The sequence below is a fragment of the Myotis lucifugus genome, unplaced genomic scaffold (genome assembly GCF_000147115.1).
Source record: "Myotis lucifugus unplaced genomic scaffold, Myoluc2.0 scaffold_124, whole genome shotgun sequence".
NCBI lineage: Eukaryota > Metazoa > Chordata > Mammalia > Chiroptera > Vespertilionidae > Myotis > Myotis lucifugus.
In genome coordinates this window covers 89,259-107,544 of record NW_005871172.1, presented here as the reverse complement: position 1 = coordinate 107,544, position 18,286 = coordinate 89,259, and the positions used below count along the sequence as shown (strand labels likewise).

General features: G+C 48.0%; 1 protein-coding gene across 1 annotated transcript in view; it reads left to right on the top strand.

Moving 5' to 3' along the window:
- The window catches only part of LOC102424833 (neuron navigator 2-like), a gene marked incomplete at its 3' end in the record, with an annotated part of 207,039 nt that overhangs the window by 101,385 nt on the left and 87,368 nt on the right, over positions 1-18,286 (top strand). Inside the window, exons 4-5 of the mRNA XM_023758154.1 lie at positions 5,955-6,027; positions 14,205-14,463. Of these exons, the coding sequence (XP_023613922.1) occupies positions 5,955-6,027; positions 14,205-14,463 (332 nt within the window). The remainder of the gene's footprint in view (positions 1-5,954; positions 6,028-14,204; positions 14,464-18,286) is intronic.

Genomic DNA, 18,286 nt, shown 5'->3' with positions numbered 1-18,286 from the left:
TTGCTGAAGATCATAATTTAGTAAATGGCAGGATCAGGATTTGAATCCAGGTTTGTCTGACCCCAAAGCCTGTGTTATGTCCGCACACAAAGGCATTCATTCAGCCTCTCTGACAATGACGATCCCCAGTGGAGTTTCCTCCTCTTAATGACTGCCATCTCTTCAAGGGGATACTCTGCAGAGCTCAACTGTGAGGGTGTATTATGGGAGCCTCCAGAATAAGGACTGACATTTGCAACTTTAGTTATAACTCCCTTCAGTTATAACTCCCTTCCTAGGCTTCTCTCTTTGCTTCAAGGGAAAAGTTGAGAAGCCAGAAAACAATAAGAACATGAACTATCCTAGGCAGTTGGAAAGATAGTCACTGGAAGAATTTGAGATTCTTGTTATCAATATTTTTTCTCCTCTAGAGAGAATTTTTGTATCCATATGGACTTACCCATTTGCTATAACAGCCGAGAGACTCCTACAATGTTTTTTAAAGGGATTCTTGACAACATTGTTGGAAAGCTGAAGTTATAAGTACTATAAAGGGTAAGGTGGATAATATTGCCAAATTTAAGCAGACCCGACAGTGGGACTCAAGCCCCATCCAGCCTGAGTCCCATGTTCTTAAGCTTTCTTCTTCAAAGTCACCAAGAGAGCTAGAGCTGATTTGCTGGAAGCTTTGATGCTTCAGTGGCCCAAGCTGGGACAGAAGGTATGGAACCCCCCTCATACTGCTGGACAATATTGGCTTTAAGCATCAGCCAAGCAAGTGGCAGCCTGTGGGGCTTACAAGAGGAGATACTATTGAATATTCTCCCACCTAGAGAATTTGAAATGCCACCATACATTGCCTTTATTCTGGGGTCCCCTTCTAAGATCACAACTGTAGTGTCAGACTCCACCAGCTCTATCCTGTGGGGCTGTGCAGCTCCAGGACCACATTGTGGTCCATGAGCCGTGTGATCCTATGATGGTGCTGGGCCCCAACCCTGACATAGGTGGACACAAACACACACAAAAAAATGAAGCTGAGCAAATTATGCATCAGAGGGTGGCCCCCAGGAATGCAGAGGAAAGAGACAGACAATAGGTGAGACAGGCATTTAGGAAGGTGTTTCCCCAAAGTACATTTTGCTTTTTGGTTTGGTTTCATGATTGGATTTATTTTCTATATTTATTTTTGGAAAGCGCAGAGAAAGGAGTGTCAGAAAGGTTAGATATGAAACAGACCTTCCTGGTTAGTACATGTGACCACAGATGCTGACATTCCTTTTCCGTTCCTCCTTGTCTCTGTTCCCAGCCCAGATGTCTCTGGACACTGCTTGAGCCATCCCTGGCATCCCTGCTGTTGCCATGGTGATGGGGGCAGTGGCAAGGCTTCCCTAAGAACTGGAAGAACCCCTGCTTTCTCTCCTTCACCAAGACAGCTTCTGGGTGCAGCCCCATGTGGCTGGCCCTCTGCTCGCACTCAGCGTCCTCTCTATTGCTCTCCCTTGCCCACTGGCCTTCAGCCATTTCGACTTTCTTTTGGTTCCCAAAAGTGGTACATTGCCTGCTGCCTGGAAGCTTTCAAACATTAGGTTTCCTATGGTGGGTACAACCTTTTCTCGATACCCAGCGAACTCCAATGTCTTAGCTCAAATTCCCCTCTGTCAACAAATATTCTTGAGCACCTACAACCTGTCCCATGCCATTTGAGGTGCTTGGGGCTATATCATTGAACAGAACAGACAAAAAGCCCTGTTTCTGTGGACCCACTTGCTATCTCTTCCTTAAGAAGTTCTCCCTGCCCCCCATCCCCCAGGCAAGTCTTCCAATATATGACAGATGTTACTTGTGCACTATTTATTAAATGCCAGTTCCCCTACATTAGACCGTAAGTTCTACAAAGTGGGGATTACATCTATTATTCACCACTATATACCCAGTACCAGCACATTGTCTGACTCCCAGTAGGTGCTTGGTATATATGGGCGAAGAAATGGATAAATGAATGGATGAGTGATGAATATATATATATAGTTGGTAAGTAGCAAAATCAGGTGTGAGGATCACATACATCTGAAAGGAAGTTTCTGTTGATCTATGAGGCTCATGAAGAAACTGCACTGTGCTTTCAGTCCCAGAACTTACAAGTTTCTCACTCATCCTTGTCGGGTCTGGATCTCCCATTGCCTAAGCTTTAGGCATTTCATGATTTTTAAAAATGGCTGTGACCATGCCTGACTTCAGCCAGCAGCTGTGTGCCTGCCCTCCCAGTTTCACCCTCCCTGGATGGAGATCTCCAAGGGAAGCCCTGGTGACAGGAGACACTCTTAACTCATAAAAACTAGCACCCCATTTACTCAGTGTGCCCGCAGCCCTATCTTCCCCTGGGCTGTGGTGGTGCCCATGGTCTTCATTTGCATCCATCATTTTCATGTGCTTTGCACTCAGCTACGCTGGTATTCAGAGAAAAATGCTGCCATGACAACTGCCACAACAGATGGTATTTGATCAGTCTCTAAGTTACCAAGGAGCTATACAGCCGCGCTTCTGAGACTTGCATATTTTATGCTATCGTGAGACCCAGTCCAGCCTTAATCATGATTGAAATGTTAAGTTTTCCATTTGCCTCTTATCCCTCCTTCTCTTTCCAGTCATTTGACATTTGTTTTGGTTTTCCTTGCTCTCTGGCTATCTTGGGTGGAGATCTACATCTGGATGTGAGAGACAAAGGCTGCAACATACATAGTTCATGGAAGTTGCCCTGCCAAGTCTAAAGTTCAGAGACTGTTGAGAAACTATTCAACTTTGGGATGGAGATTCTGGCTGAGACAGGGAGAAAGGCTTCATTGCAGCCCTTTTCTCTTGGGTGTTCATGGACCACATGGGGTGGAGGCCACATATGGCACCAAACAAAGGGAAGCCCTTGGAAGTGCATCTTGGTCTAAACCTCCTCATTCCTCCAGCATCTTTCTGCTCCCAGGGTCTCTGAGCCACATCGTGGTTCCACCTTCAGGCTTCCAGCCTCCGCCCCAGCTAATGCTGTAAACCCCAGGGTCTCCATCCCAGAGCTATGGCAACAAGTACAACAGCCTCCTCAGCCTGCCCCCTCAACATCACTGGAATGTCAAACTTAGCACACATTTCTTCAGCTAATTTTGGAAAGTAGTTTATATTGGCCGCTATGTGTTAATGAACAGCCTTGGCTGTATTTACATACTTGCTGGTTAAGAGCCTTTTCCTTTGCTCTGCCTCCCAACTTGAACCGGGTCCTCATCTTGCACTGTGTGTCTGGATCACACATGAGCCTCGTTAAAGACGAGTCCGCGGACGCCCTTGTACTGTATGAGAGCTGGGCTCCTGCCACCAGGCCGGTCCCCTCTCGGGGTTTGGTGGCAGTTTGCAGTCTCATGGCATATGAAGATGGGTTGTTTACCTGGGCAGTATTTGGAAGAAAACTTTAAGGTGAAATTTAATCACAAGAGCCTGGATCAAAGACGCTTTCTCCCCTTCTGATCTCATTCCAAGCGCAGCCAGGAGGTTGGAATCCAGGGCTGACCCTGCTCTGCTGCCCGGCTCCGCTCTCTTCCCGGGGTGCAGATGAAAAGCGTGTGGGTCTCGGCCGCCTTGTCAGGAGTGATTTCTAACCTCAATGAAACATTATTAAAGAGTGGATTTGAGGCTCAGGAATGTTTTTTGAGCTCCTCTGTGAGCAGAGAATTCATAATGGAGGGGGGAAATTTTCAGGGCATTAGATGGGCTTATGAATCGTCTTTTAAATGATGACCCAAGTTCTTATTTTTGGTTTTAACAAATTCAGGGAGTGCAATCTGGCCATCGCATATTGCTCCCTGCTTCACCTCTTAGGAGAAAGCACCCTCGGTGCCCTTAGCCTCCTCTCTTCACCTAATGAGGGAAGCTCCTAATGCTTCCCTTGTGGATATGCTCTGACTCTCCCTGGAATGGAGGGATGTAGGGGTGTGTGGAATGTCTCTGTGGACCTTAAAGAGAAGCATTATAGAAATGTGGGCTGCTGGACAGGGAGGAGGACTCTGACCACCGCTATCAGGAGAGTCAAGCACAGTGCCTGGCCCAGAGCAGACATCCCAACAATATGTTGGCTGGATGAGTGACTGAAAGGATCATGTCACTCAGGTTTATCCATCGTGGCTCTATTGACAGTTGCATTGGATAATCCTCTGTTGTGGGGCTGTCCTGTGCAGTGTAGTGTGTTCAGGACTAGATACCAGGATGCCCCCTACCCCTATTGTGACAACCCAAAATGTTGCCAGACATTGTCACGTGTCCCCTGAGGGACAAAATTCTTAGACATTGTCACATGTGCCCTGAGGAACCAAATCCTTGCTCCTTCTCTCCCTTTCTCCCCCGCCCAGTGGAGAACTACCCATCTAAATTATGGAATGCATTAAAAGAGTAACAGGGCTTTAAAAAATTGACAGGAAGAAAAAATAATCTAGGTAACGTATTTATAATTATTCATTCCTTTAATAGATTTTAACATTAAAAGAAAGCCCAGTAGGTGGCTGAATTGAAGCATACCACAGCTAGCCTTGCAAGAAGTTACTACTTACTTTAAATGATAGTGTATGCATTGAATACTCTGTGAATGGGACAAGTAAATGGTCTTATGCTCATTGGAAGAAAATTTCTATGGAATTACAGTGTGGTAGCAAAGCAGTGCTTCTCTTACATATGTTGGTGGGTCTCTTTTAATTTGGTGTCACTGCTCAGACTCAGGGTTGATGGATTCTTCTGAAATGGGTGCAGTTTTATTCAGGTGTCTCAAGGCTTAATTTAAAGCATTGGAAGATGTGAAGACGGAGGGTAGAGAAGGAGGATGCTGACATCAGGGGGAGGGTGGACATGACCTTCAGGAAGACTGCTGGAAGCCTGGAACAGACTCTACTCCAATTAGAGCCCTTAACATGCCGACACTTCACCTCAGTGGCTATGAAGGAGGCATCAGGATATTGCTTGGGGAGAGGGAAGGCAGATGGTTACATGTACACTGTGAGAGACAGACATTTATTAATGAAAAATTAATTCCATGGGTTAGAAACTTGTTTGAGTTCACAAGAATGTGTAGAGTTTTGGGGAGGTCAGGTAGGCTGTGGGTAGTTGTGGAGGTGAGGGGGATCTCCATTGTGACATATAAATTGTGTGAAATTCAAAGATTCCTGTGCCAAGTCAAAAGCAATTGCCTTTACTTATGGTCACCATTGACATTAATCAAGCCCGAACACTTTCCTGTAGACCAAAAAATAATTAGCCCTGACAACTGAAGTCAAATCAGACCTTTGGAGATGACCTAATGGGTCTTTTGTGAGAGCTGGACATTGGCTTGTCCTTGGCCGTGGCATCAGCCCTGGCAAAGGTGGCTGTGGGGTGTGCCCCTTTATGCCACAGAAAACACAAAGGTCAGAGAGGTTCAGCAAGGTCGCTGCCCTCCCTGGTCATCTGCAATGCCTGCCATCCTGAGAATTTTGTGAGTAAACACTACCCAGATTCCAGCTGAAACTCCCATTCACTGCGCATTGGACTGCTGGCCGCCTTGGTGGCTAGAAATTTCTCCCAGCTGCTGGCAGACGGGTGGGTCTGCTAACCTCGTCCCCACCTCCGTTTTTCGGGCAGCTGCTCAAGTTTTCAGGATTGCACTGGTGACAGTGATCAACAGAAGAGCTCCAATTCCACCCTGGTTATTTTTGGCAGCCGTGAGCAATCCAAGACCTCGACTTTTGGCTCTGGGCGATTGGGAGATTAGGTAACCTTTTCCTGTGCAAGTACAGACAAAGTAGAGTCCTGACCTGCATCCATTCATGACCTCCTGGGTTTCCTTGTCGAGAACTTAAGCGATGCCTGTTGAAGCCTCGCTCTGACATAGCACTTCATTTCTAGTTAAGAGATGGCTCTGGAGAAGGCTGAGCACTGATTGAGTGTCTGCTGTGTTTTTTTCCTCCTAGATTGAAAACATAGATGCCTGCTTGAATTTCCTGGCAGCTAAGGGAATAAACATTCAGGGGCTGTCTGCAGAAGGTGAGTCAGCGCTGGTCACCAGGCGGTCTTTTCCCCCTTAGAAATACCCACCTGTTTCTTATTGACAACATGAATGCACTAAAGACAGGAGACGCTGGTGGGCTCTTCTGGTTTTGTTTTTCTTCTGGTTTGGAGGCATCTCAGTGCATGTCTAGGCCTGAGGGTGCCAACTTTCTGAAATCCTAAAGAATCCCTCCAAGAATGCAAATTCGACCACACTGGCCATGTCTGCAAGACACAGCGGGGAGTAGTGAAGACAGCGGCTTCTCGGGGAAGGGCTCAACCAGTGCTGATTTTAGTCACCTGACGAGCAGGTCAGTTAATTATCAAGCCGGGCCTTATCTGTGGGAGAGAGAACACTTAACCACAGAACATATTTAAACTGCACAGTTCCCAGGGAGAAAGGCCGAATCCTTATCTCTTAGTTGTATGAGAAGAAGCAGTACTTTTCCCAGGTTAGAAAAATAAATAAAAGCGTTTGATGTATTAATGAGACGCTACATGTTGACATCCTGATTAGTTTTTAATTAACTCAAATTTGGTGGCTAATTAGCACATTCGTGCTTGCTGGTGGTTTGCTATTGGTCTGGAGGTGGCTGGTCTGAATTCTCAGCCTCCTCGGGCAACATCTTGCTCTGGAAACGTTCGCTCTCTCTCCTATTTGTAAACACAAGCAGCTGCCAGCTCCAAAGCTGCCATAGGCCCCGGCATCCTCCCAAACTCATTAGGCTGCACCTGCCTCCACTTTTCCCAGAACAGGTAAAGCAGTTTGGGCTTCGGATGACACCACTTTTCTTTAGCAAGGTTGGCATCCACTCCAGTGGTCAGGGTGGGGAGGGGGTAGCATGAGGAAGGAAGCAGTCCAGTGGAGCAGGTAAGTTTGCTGATGGATTCCGTTTGGGACCTGTTTCTTGCCTCTGCTCTGCTCTGCAGTGAAAGCTTGCTTTTCCTGGCTGTGTTTCTGAGCTGCAGTCTCTTCCAGTGTTGGGGAGGGGGTGGCCACCACTGATGCCTCGTGGGTGTTTCTTGTCTCTGAGTGGGGCTATTGGAATACCCCTGTGGGAACTCAAGTGTGCCTCGCCTGTCCCGGGTCAGGCATGGTCACACTGCCGCCAGAGGCCTCTGAAGCAGCTGTAGAGTGTGAGCCCTATTCCCAGCTCTGAGAGGAGGGTTCTTGGTGGGTTTCCCTGTCCCTGGGATGTGAGCCCTCTTCCCCCGGGTTGAGATGCAGGTGGAATGACATGTGGCGTGCACATGGCTGGGGTATGGGGTGATTGATTGGTGGTGTTTCCATGGATAGGTCGGGAGATGCAAATTCCCATTCTGAGGAACCTGTTCCCTCCTGGTGGAGAGTCCTTGTCCTGGCCAGTAGATGGCAGGCACAGGCTCCTTCCAGTTTCTGGGAGTGTTTGGACCACAGGCCTGGGCCAGTCCAGCAGAGCATCAGCAGGGACTTTACTGAGTCATGCTCAACAGAAAGGGCTCTTCAGAATGTGAACCCCTGGCCATTCTGCCATCTATCTACCCATTGCCCTGCCTTCTACCTCATTCATCTACACACACACACACACACACACACCCCTACCTACCTGCCTGCCACCTGCCTCATCCTCTCTATATCTTAAAGCATAGAGAATCTACTCAATAAGTATTTGTTGAATAAATAATACCAACTGCACCTTTAAGACTCTTATGTGCATTGACTCCAGCTCTCACAACTGAAGTTGGAATTTATAATAGGCTGAGTGTACAGAGGAGGATACTTTGGCTTAAAGAGATTATGAGTGGCATCCCTAAGCCCTGTAGCTAGTGAGTGTCAAAATCAGAACCCAGGTCTGTGTGATTTCAGAGCTCATGTTCATGGTGTCTGTTGGGACAGCAGATGGATAAAATCTATGCCATGCACAGGTGCAAAAAAGCAGAAAAGTTTGAGAACTCTGCTGGACCATGGAGGCATGTCATGCAGAGGCACTCTGCCCTCCGCCCCTCGTCGATGTTGGAATATAGCCCTGTGAGTCTGGGCATAGAGAGGCATAGTTATAACCAGTGTGTTGAGGTATCAGTTATTGGGTTTATGGTATTTCGGTAATTGCCCCAACTGTTCTGTGTTGTTCCCCATCTTTCCTGCCAAGTCAAGACTCATGTAATGATATTTTGGCTGAATTTATTACCCTTCAGTCACGCTCATTATTAGAACAGTTCTATGTCAATACTTATGACCCAGTCCTGTTCAGTTTTAAACTTCAACCTCAAAGCTCTTTTCCCCCACCAGTGCAGGTGGCTTTGGAGGTTGAAGGGGGTGGGGCATAATAATGTGACTTCCTTTCCCTTCCGTGGTTCCCAGGCCAGGCCTCCAGGACTGGGAGAGCTCAGAGAAGCAGAATTGGGCTGGTGGTGAAGGTGCTGTCCCCTCCTGGGTAATAGCTACTGTCCCCACTGGGAGTCTCTGCACTCCCTGCTGACCAGACACTCCCTCCCATGCTGCTCCCAGGGCCCGGTGGTGTTTGTGAGATTTGACCAGCTCTTGCAGCTCATTTCCAGCTGGTAGCATTCAGGTCCCATCCTCCTGATTCAGGCCACCTTCGTCTCCACACTACACTGGTCCTGGTAAGGCTCTAGACCTTGGGCTCATGATCCTTCCATTCTCCACCTTAGAACCAGGCAGGGATGGGTGGCCTTGCCTCTAGTGTAGGCACCAGGCCCCTCTCTGTTCATGAGAGATAATCCCCCCCCCCACATGATCTTCTTTTTTTCAGTCTTCCCCCTCACAGAGGGCGCACAGAGGGGGCAGTTCTCACAAGTCTCTACTAACGCAGGTGTTCAACTGGGGACTAGAAAGCCAGAACTCCCACTTGCAGTGATTCTTTTAGAACCTCCTTGCCTTTGCATGGAGTACAGGGACCCCACCTTCTTGCTCCTTGGTGAAGGAAGAAATATCCTGTCTCTGTGACCATCTCCCATTGCCACCCTCCCGTACCCTCAATGACATACTCCCATCTAGATCTACTTATATTGATTTTTTTGGGGGGGGGGGGAGTAAAGGATCATGATGATGGTATTTGGTGGTAAGACTGATTCTGAACTTGTACAGTATTAAGGGATAATGACTGGGTCCAACCTTTGTCAAGTCCTTGAACTTATAAGCAAGGGTACTTAGAGCTTTTTATTCACAATTTTAGGGTTACAGGAATCTCACTTGACATACTGTTAAATCGTAGGAATAGAAACCATTGATTGAGAACTCACCCTGTCAGTCACTGAGATAAGTGCCACAACATTTTATCTTATGTAGTGTCCCCAGCAACCTTATGAGGTCAGTATTCACATGATCCCATTCATACAGATGAGGAAGCGCGGCCCAAAGAGGTTAAGTTCCAGTGGGGAAAGGGAGGCCCCAAGATCAGCCGTGGACAAGTCTCTCAGTCTGCTGATTTGAAGGCCTCCTGCTTTCCTACTGCTCACTGTTGCCCACACTTCTAACCACCTGCTTGAGTACTAGAAAGCATTATAGTGTTTAAAGAAATAATGTCGTTTTAATGCTTTTTCTTTTCCTTTTGAAGACGATTGAGTGCCTTAAGGCTCCTCCCGATGAAAAATAACATCAGCAGTTGGAAAGCCCCGTAGGTGTATCTCCACCCCTTCCCAGTGACTAAAGCTGGTTTTGGGCCCAGGAGGGTGTATGCACCTGTCCTCAAAGCATTTCAGCAGCTCAGGTCCTGCCCTGACCTGCCTCTTAGGGAACCATAGAGAGCCTTTGTTCCAGGGCACAGACAGCAGATGCCTGCGGGCAGAGGCTACAGGCCCGAGTGAGCCAGGTGGAGATGCTGCTGGTGTGAGGCACAGCCCCTGGACGAGGCCTCCTTGCCCCCTTGGTGCTCCCAAAAGTTGGACCCAACTTGGAGACTTGCCAGAGTCCTGTGAGCTTCGGCCTTACCCTGCCCTAGGTGCTTTTCAAGATCCCTTCAACCCCTCCCCAACCCACACACCACCTGTCAGGGCCATCTGTAAACCTGTCCCTGTGAGGAAGTAAGGCCTTTATCCCTGGGAGTTTGAGAACACCTGGCCCTGAGCCCATCTTCCTGTACTGGAGAAGCGGAAGTCCGGAGCTATGGCTTATCCTATCTCGTTCACCAAATGTTTGCTGGGCACATGCTATATGCCAGACACAGCACTAGGCACTGGAGTGCACAGAGAGTCCAGCCAGTCATACAAAACTAGCCTTTATTCCAATTAATAAGAGAGCTGTGCTAATGGTATGTACAGAGTCCAATGGCGCCCAAAGAAAGGCAGTGATCAGCTCTGCCTGGGGCAGTCAAGGGGGCTTCAGAGAGGCAGTGATGTTTCCCCTGGGTTTTACAGAATGCAGAGGCGTTCAGCAGACCAAAGAAAGGTGCAGAGAAATCTAGACATGAGATGGGGCATAGGTAATATAATGGGGACAAATCTTGCAGATTGGAGAAACAGAGGCAGGAAGACCCTTCCAGATGCCTCTGAGAAGGAGTGTGTGCTTTTAGAGTGAAATCGGTTGCTGACTTGATGAGCTCAGACCTGGGTTTCCTGCTCTGATGTCCACAGATGTAGATGCTGAGTTTCTTTCATCCTGAGCCAGAAAGCAGGAGGTCTTTCTGGACCTTTCGCATAAAAGCAACAAGTGGATCTTTTCTGTTTCTTCCTACCCACATCACCTGAGTGGCAGTGCACGTGGGACTGCTGCTGCCCCTCACCAGAAGGGCCCTGTGGGCTCTGCTCCCACCCCCTTGAGCCACTCCCCTCTGGGGAGAGTCATTGACAGCATGGCGGGCAGTACACAGCAGGGCTGCAAGAGTCAGGTGGAAAGTTACATGGTGAATGTAGGTTGCGGAGAGGGCCCAGCTGGAGGAATAATGCCACACAACCCACGGTCCCCAATCAGTTGGGCGAGGCTTACACCACCCACCGTGGCTTAAGGCGATTGAATAGGGATCCTGCAACTCTGCGGTCAGAGGCAACCCTCCCTTTGGCTCCGAGTCCCTTCCTCCCTACAAAGCAGGTTTCTTTGTGTTAGATTATTCCAGTGCTTGTGCCTTTGTAAATCAGGCCTGTGGTTTCTCTTAAATAATGTTGAAAGAAAATAACTCTCCTATTTATTCTACCCTTTGTGCCACATTCCCTATAGCATCTATGCAGATTAGTCCCAGCTAATGGGAACAAAGAGATCAGTCGGAACCCAGAGAGTCAAGGCAATCCGGTTTCTGATGGAAACTGGAATACAGCTGGGTACTTTGTTCTTCAGTTTACATGGGGCGGCCACCAGAGGAGAAAGGAGAGCAGGATTCCTGTGTTGGTTTAGACACAAGCTAGCCACTGTCTCCTTGGATAAGTCAACTCTCTCTAGGTCTATATTATTTCAGCGAGTGTGAGGATAGCTGATCAGATGCAAAGCAATACTCTTTCCAAAGCCTTGGGAAATGTCATGAGGGAAACATTTTTGTGGGCTGGCAGAACGACATTTTGTTTTTAGGCTTCCAGTGGAGCCAGTGTCCCAGGCCCCAGGAAACAGACAGATGACATTTAGAACTCTGGAAGGAACACAATTCTAGCTATTTTGGATACTGTCTGTTCATGACCACCCATAGTATACACTGGGTGGCTTTCAACCCCAAACAGATCCTTCACCACTCTTTGAGTTTCGTGTTCTGAAAAGAAAATTAAACAGTCCAAATGCCCATCAACTGGAGAATGGATAAACACTGTGGTACATCCATATGATGGGATAGTTGTCGGCAATATAAAACCAATGATACGTGCTCTAACATGGATGAGCCTTAAATACATTATGCTAAGTGAAGTTGTAAAGGATTACATCATTCATGATTCCATTTATTTAAATGTCCAGAGAAGGCAAATCTGTGGAAACAGAAAGCAGATGAGCGGTTGCCTGCGGACAGTGCAGGAGTGAGATGTGTATGAGCATGAAGACTCTTTTCAGGGTAATGGATATAGTTTAAAACTAGAATGTTACTAAAAATCATTGTCTATTTAAGTTTTTGGATGTGAATTATACCTCAATGAAAAGACTGTTTAAAAAAAAAGCAGATAGAAGCTCCCCATTGAGTTTTCTCTAACATGAGATTATTCATGGTTGGCTTCCTTCTTGACCCCTGTGCGTGGCACAGGGGGATGGGCAGCAGCCCCGGCTTCCTTCAGTGGTCCCTGTGCTTAGTTCTGAGGAGGCGGCAGGTAGAGTGACTCTGTTTTCTGAGCCAAAGAGGGAAGGATGAGCCAGGCAGTATCCTGGGTGCTGTGCCCTCATTTCCTTATTTATTCTTCATTTATTTCTCCTAACAACCTGGTGCGAGAGGTGCAGCACCCATCCGCCCATTTTAAAGATGAAACTGGAGCTCAGAGTTGAATCTTGTGAATAGTCAGTCAGTCTATAAATGCGAGACTGTGGGGATTTAAACCCAGGTCTTTCTGGCTCCCCAAAACAGTGTGTTTATGGGCCATTGTGCTCTTTGACAAGTAAAAAGATGTTTTAGGGAATAGTGCAACAAACCATTATGCAGAATAAATGCCTTAAGGACCACAGCAGGTGGAGAATGTGACGAAGCTGGCCCCTGGTCCACCATGGGCTGGGCTGGTAGGTTATGAGGATGCTGACGTGGACACGCCAACCTTTTGCAGCGAACAACCTCTGAGCCCTGGATATGCTGATTTGCAAGTTCCTCCCTTCTTTGTTTTGCTTGTAGGGTTTAAAAAATGTATTATGGAATGTTTGACACATTCCATAACAAAAGAATACTTACAGAAGAAGAATGAAGAGTACTTACATGACCACCAGCTAGCTTACTAAAACATTGTCTGGCGTGCCTTTCAATTCACCACACATGATGAGTATACAAGCAAGCCAAGTTCTGCAGTGTTAGGAGTCCACGCTTCAAGGCAGAAAAACCTAGATTCAAATCCCAGCTCCACCAGTTATTACCTCGGGAGATCATAAAACCTCCCTGAGCTGCGTCCCTTAAGTAAGAGAGGAATGGTAATACTCACTTCCCAGGTTGTAGGGGTTGAATGAGATTGCTCCCAGAAAGCTTAACCCAAGACATGCTAATTAGTAGTAGTTCTTGTCATAAATAAGTTTTGGCCCTAGCCGGTTTGGCTCAGTGGGATGGGAGGCCTCTTCAACTGGTCCTTGGAGGAAACTCTGTTTCTTTATCAGCAGCCGCTTCCCCAGCCTGCTGCTAACCTGGGGGGAAGGCGTTCCCTATGCGGTGAGGCTTCCCTTCCTCCAGCCCCACTCCCTCAGCTTAGGGTCAAAGCAAAGCAGAGGGAGCCCCCAAAGTTCTTCCTTCTCCCTCAGTGTCCGTTCAGACCCTGGCTATTGCATCTGGTGTTTAAGGCCCTGCACACAAGAAGAGATTGCCCTGGGAGAAACACCCTCACACCCACAGCCTCTGCCTGTGCATAAGTATGTCATTCCTTCTCTGCAGCTCTTTATTCATGTCTTGAGTCAAATGCATTTTAACATCTGAAAAACTCCATCTGGAATAAAAATTGTCTTATCTCCACACTGCGCTCTAATTTCTTTTAATAGAGGAGAGTTTTTGCATGAGTTCATAGAAGTAAGTCCTGTAGCCTATCCCCCCATTCATCCCAAATTGAAGTTGTTTATTCGGCGGAAAGAGAGACCCAGAGCCACGTGTGGGAGAGCAGGGTGACCAGGTAGAGCAGTGTGAGGACTTGGGAGTGAGGCAGCAGCCACTTGGCAACTCAGGTGGCTCAAAGTGCAGAACACGGACTTGGCAGTGACCTGCAAAGACCAGTGAGTTTTCCCCGGTGCCGGAGGGGCTCCTGTGTCCCCGATCATCGCCCAGCCCCTGGAACAAGCATGGGCTTGCTGGGGACGCTTACCTTTTTGGCTCTGCCCTTACTGAGAGTTTCCGCCTGGCACTTGCAGGCATCCAGTTGCAACTTGCCTCATGTATGAGTATCCACTCTAATGCCAGCGGGAAAATAAGCTAATTTCTTTGTGGTTTAGGCCTGGTTTTAATTGACTGTGATACCAATGACACAAGTGTTCAGGAAATCTGTCATATCCTAGACCTAGAGGAATGCCACTCAGGTGAGGGCTGAGGCAGCCCACTGGGTCGGAGCAAGAAAGGACTCCTCCTCTAACCGCTCTCTCTGTTGTCCCGCAGAAATCAGGAATGGAAACCTCAAGGCCATCCTAGGCCTCTTCTTCAGCCTCTCCCGGTACAAGCAGCAGCAGCAGCAGCCCCAGAAGCAGCACCTCTCCTCGCCACTGCCGCCGGCTGTGTCCCAGGCGGCCGGGGCCCCCTTCCAGTGCCAGGCTGGCACTCCTCAGCAACAGGTGCCAGCCACTCCCCAAGCCCTGTGCCAGCCTCACCAGCCAGCACCACATCAGCAGTCAAAAGCACAAGCCGAAATGCAGTCCAGGTGGGGGCTCCTTGCCAACTGATAATTCTGTTTTTCCGGGGCTCCTCCTTCCCACCGACCAAATTCTAGCCTGTGCTGCACATGGTATTTATGTGAGCTTCTTCCTGCTGAGAACTACTGATAGTTAGTGAGGAGTTAGCACGACCTTGAGACAGAGGTGGCCTCCTGGGCCTGGCGGTGACGTGTACTGTTTTAAAGTCAGAATCGCCAGCAGCCAAAGCTAAGGCAGAGTGTGTCCTGCCTTAACTCTGGCCTATGACACATTCGCTTGTCTGCAGTAAACAGCTCCTAAAATAGACTTCAAACTTCTCTTGCATGTTTGCCTACACGCTGGGTGTTCGGTGTTATATGTATAAGTAATTTTCCCTGTTGGAGGCCATAGTTCTCCAGCAGATAGCTCTGCTTTGCCAGGAGAGACATGTCAGGAATGAAGAAGAAAGATGGCAAGTGGTCCTCAGCAACAGCCCTTTCCTGGGGGCCAGCATCCCTGCTGGGAGCAGTTCCCATGGAATGTGCTGGGTTTTGTTGACCCTAGAGTCATGTCGTCTGTGGCCCTTTGCTCTGCAGGACTAGGGCCCGGATTTTAGGGACTGATGCTTGCCAGTGAAACTCACCATAGAGTGACGTACAAGCTGAGGGTCAGAGGAGTTTCCGTATAGGGTGTTATAGTAGGAGAAGTGCATTCCTAAACAGGTCTGCAAATCACCTTGTGGAGCATTTGTTTTAATGGCAGGGGGAAAAAAAGAGGAGATTAGGAGTTAGAAAGTTTTTAACTCATAGTAAAGTTAGAGAAAAGCCCTCTAATGATTGTTTTTAAGTTGTAAACCTTTAGCAAACCTCAATGTCACCAGTCAAATTGATTACTTGATCTCATTTAGTTTGTGCTAAAGAGCACAGGCCTTTGCTTCCAGGCCCCAGTACCAGCGTTCATAAGCACAGGGCTTTCCGCACCTTCACACCCGCAGCTGCCCATTGAGGTTAGGCAGAGCACAGAGCGGTTCACACACAGCAGGTACCTCACAGACGGTTTCATGCTCCCATGAGGAGTGCTGGTTCCCGATGGTGCTGTTCAAACCAGCAGTGCTGGATGTGATGGACATCAGACCCCCTCATGAATTATCTAATTGTGTCCAATTCACGTTATGGAGATTTGTGAGCGAGCAGAGATGCCTGGACTCCCAAGGAGGACTAGCCAGCCAGGCAGCCAGCCTCTGCACCCTGCCCTGGGGGCCATTCTCAGATCAGAGATTCCCAGCCGAGCTGGAAGGCCACATGAGCAGGACTGATTCTGCAGTGTGCTTATTACCTGGGTGATGACTTGCTGGGGGAAGGGTCTTATGGGGGAAGAAATTGGGAAATAATTTGGGTTAAGTTGTTGTAACTGTTACTGAGGTTCTCAGATCCTTGAATCTGCAACATACCTTTATTTAGTTAGTATTTGAATGACTTCTGTGTGCCAGCCACTGTTCCAGGCACTTGGGAGGTCAAGGGTGAGTGAGATAGCCAGGGTGCCTGCTCTCTACATTCTATGGGAGGAAGCAGGCACATAAATGGGGGAAGAAAAATATCAGATGGTGGTGTTACAATGAGATGATTGGATTCAGACGGACTGGGTCGGTAACTTTGGTTAGGTTGATAGGAGGGTCTCTCTGAGGGCATGACACCGAAATTGAAATATGACTGGCAAGGAGTGAGCCAGGCAGAGCATGGGTGTAGAATAGATCAGGCAGAGGGAGCAGCTGGCGCAAAGGCCCTGCGATAGGAGAAGCTTGGCGGGTGGAGGAGCAGAAAGGAGGCTGGTGTGGCTGGAGTGCAGTGGGTGCTGGGAGGTGGGAAGTTAAAGGTGGGAAGTTAAAGGTGCCACTGTTCATGTGGAGGACGTGTGAGTGATGGCCCCTGGAGTTGAGCGGTGCTATGGCCCTGAAGACGGGTCACACAGTGCTGGCTAAGCTGGGCAAGAAGTCTGTACTTCATTCTAAAGGGGGCAGGAAGCCACGGGAGAGTCTTGAGCAGGAGAGAGACTTGACTTGATTCGCAGTGTTTAAAAAAGCCACCTTGCTTATCTTTGGAGAGTGAGGTTGCAGGGGGAAGAAGTGGGGAGGCCACCCATCATGGGGAGTAAGAATAGGAGGAAGTGGTTTCTGTGGTCTCTGGATGATAGTGGCTGAGGTCAAGGTGGTGGGACACATAAAGAGATGGACCAACTCGTCATATTTTGGAGGCTGAGCCAACGGGACCACAGATAGAGTGACTATCTGGAGCGAGTGAGGGAAGATTCACAGATAAAGCCTAGATTTCTGGCTTGAGCATAGAGGGAAATGGTGGTACTGATAGAGATGAGGAAGCTGGAGAGAGGGACATGTGTGCTCTGTGAATCTTCAGAAGAGGGCATAGGAAGCATTCCTCAAACGTGGCCACAGAATTCTTATTTCTTTTTTTTAATATATTTTATGATATTTTTTTTACAGAGAGGAAGGGAGAGAGATAGAGAGTTAGAAACATTGACCAGCTGCCTCCTGCACATCTCCTACTGGGGATGTGCCTGCAACCAAGGTACATACCCTTGACCGGAATCGAACCTGCGACCTTTCAGTCTGCAAGCTGACGCTCTATCCACTGAGCCAAACCGGTTTTGGCCAGAACTCTTATTTCATAATGCATCTCACGGCCTAGGGTTCCAAAGCACACGGCTGGAGAAACACTGGGCTTGTGTCACCTGGCCAGCCTGAGGCAGCCATTTCCATGGTAGGCGTTTGTTTTCTTAAAAGAACCAGATGTTCCAGTTAGGTCACCCACCTCCCAGGAAGAAAAAACATCCTACTATTAATAAATGCTTTACCTAATGACGAGCCAAACTCACTGAAGCCAGGTTTTCATATCCATTTATTGCAGAGGGTTCCTGCCATCGCGGTGGTGACAGGGGCTGTTTTTAGAGTTGCTGTCCTTCCTCGCTCATCCTTTGTCCTGTCCCAATTGAATTACTTCTGCATATAACTGGTTTCATCGTTATATACTGATACTTCCTCTAATCTTTTTTTCCAGTCCTAGGGACATGGCAGCCCATTCGGCCCTCTGGCTATAAGTGTAAAAAAATACTAAAATTGCTTCATTGGCTCAGTTCCATTGTCTTGCTCTCCCCAAATTCTGCCTGTAGTAACCAAAATCCCAGGGGTAATGGCTTGAGTCCCTGATCATCAATGTCAGATGCTAGCCCCCAGTGCTAGGTTTCTATTGGTCCCGTGTTCGAATTTTGCCACATATGAACATGCCTACATACTGTACCTCTTTGGATAAGAAATACTAGAACTAGGCAACTTTTCTATGATGTTTGCGAAGAGGAGTTGTTGAAGCTGGCCAAAGACATACGCAACATTAGCAGGAAGGAATCAGAGCAAGGTTTCCAATGATGGCCACATGGAGACACTTTTGCCTGTCTACCACAGCTCTTCTCATTACTCTATGTAGTGGCTGAGGACTTGATCCACATTCTACCTGTCAAAGCTTCTCTATAGTCTAGAGGCCAGGAGAGGAGCCTAGTACCCAGGACTTGTTCTCTCTCCATCTGTGTCTACCTTGCATAGTATCAGTATTCAGCTGTTTAGGGAAAATCCAGAAAATCCCTTCCTTCCTTCCTTCCTTCCTTCCTTCCTTCCTTCCTTCCTTCCTTCCTTCCTTCCTTCCTTCCTTTCTTTATTTTTGTCTATTCTCTTCTGTCTCTCCCTTCACTTCAGAAGGGAGTATAGAAAGTATTCTTCAAACTTGGCCGCAGAACTCTCCTTAATTGATAGAGCCAACATTGTATTTCTAATGGCACCAACATTGT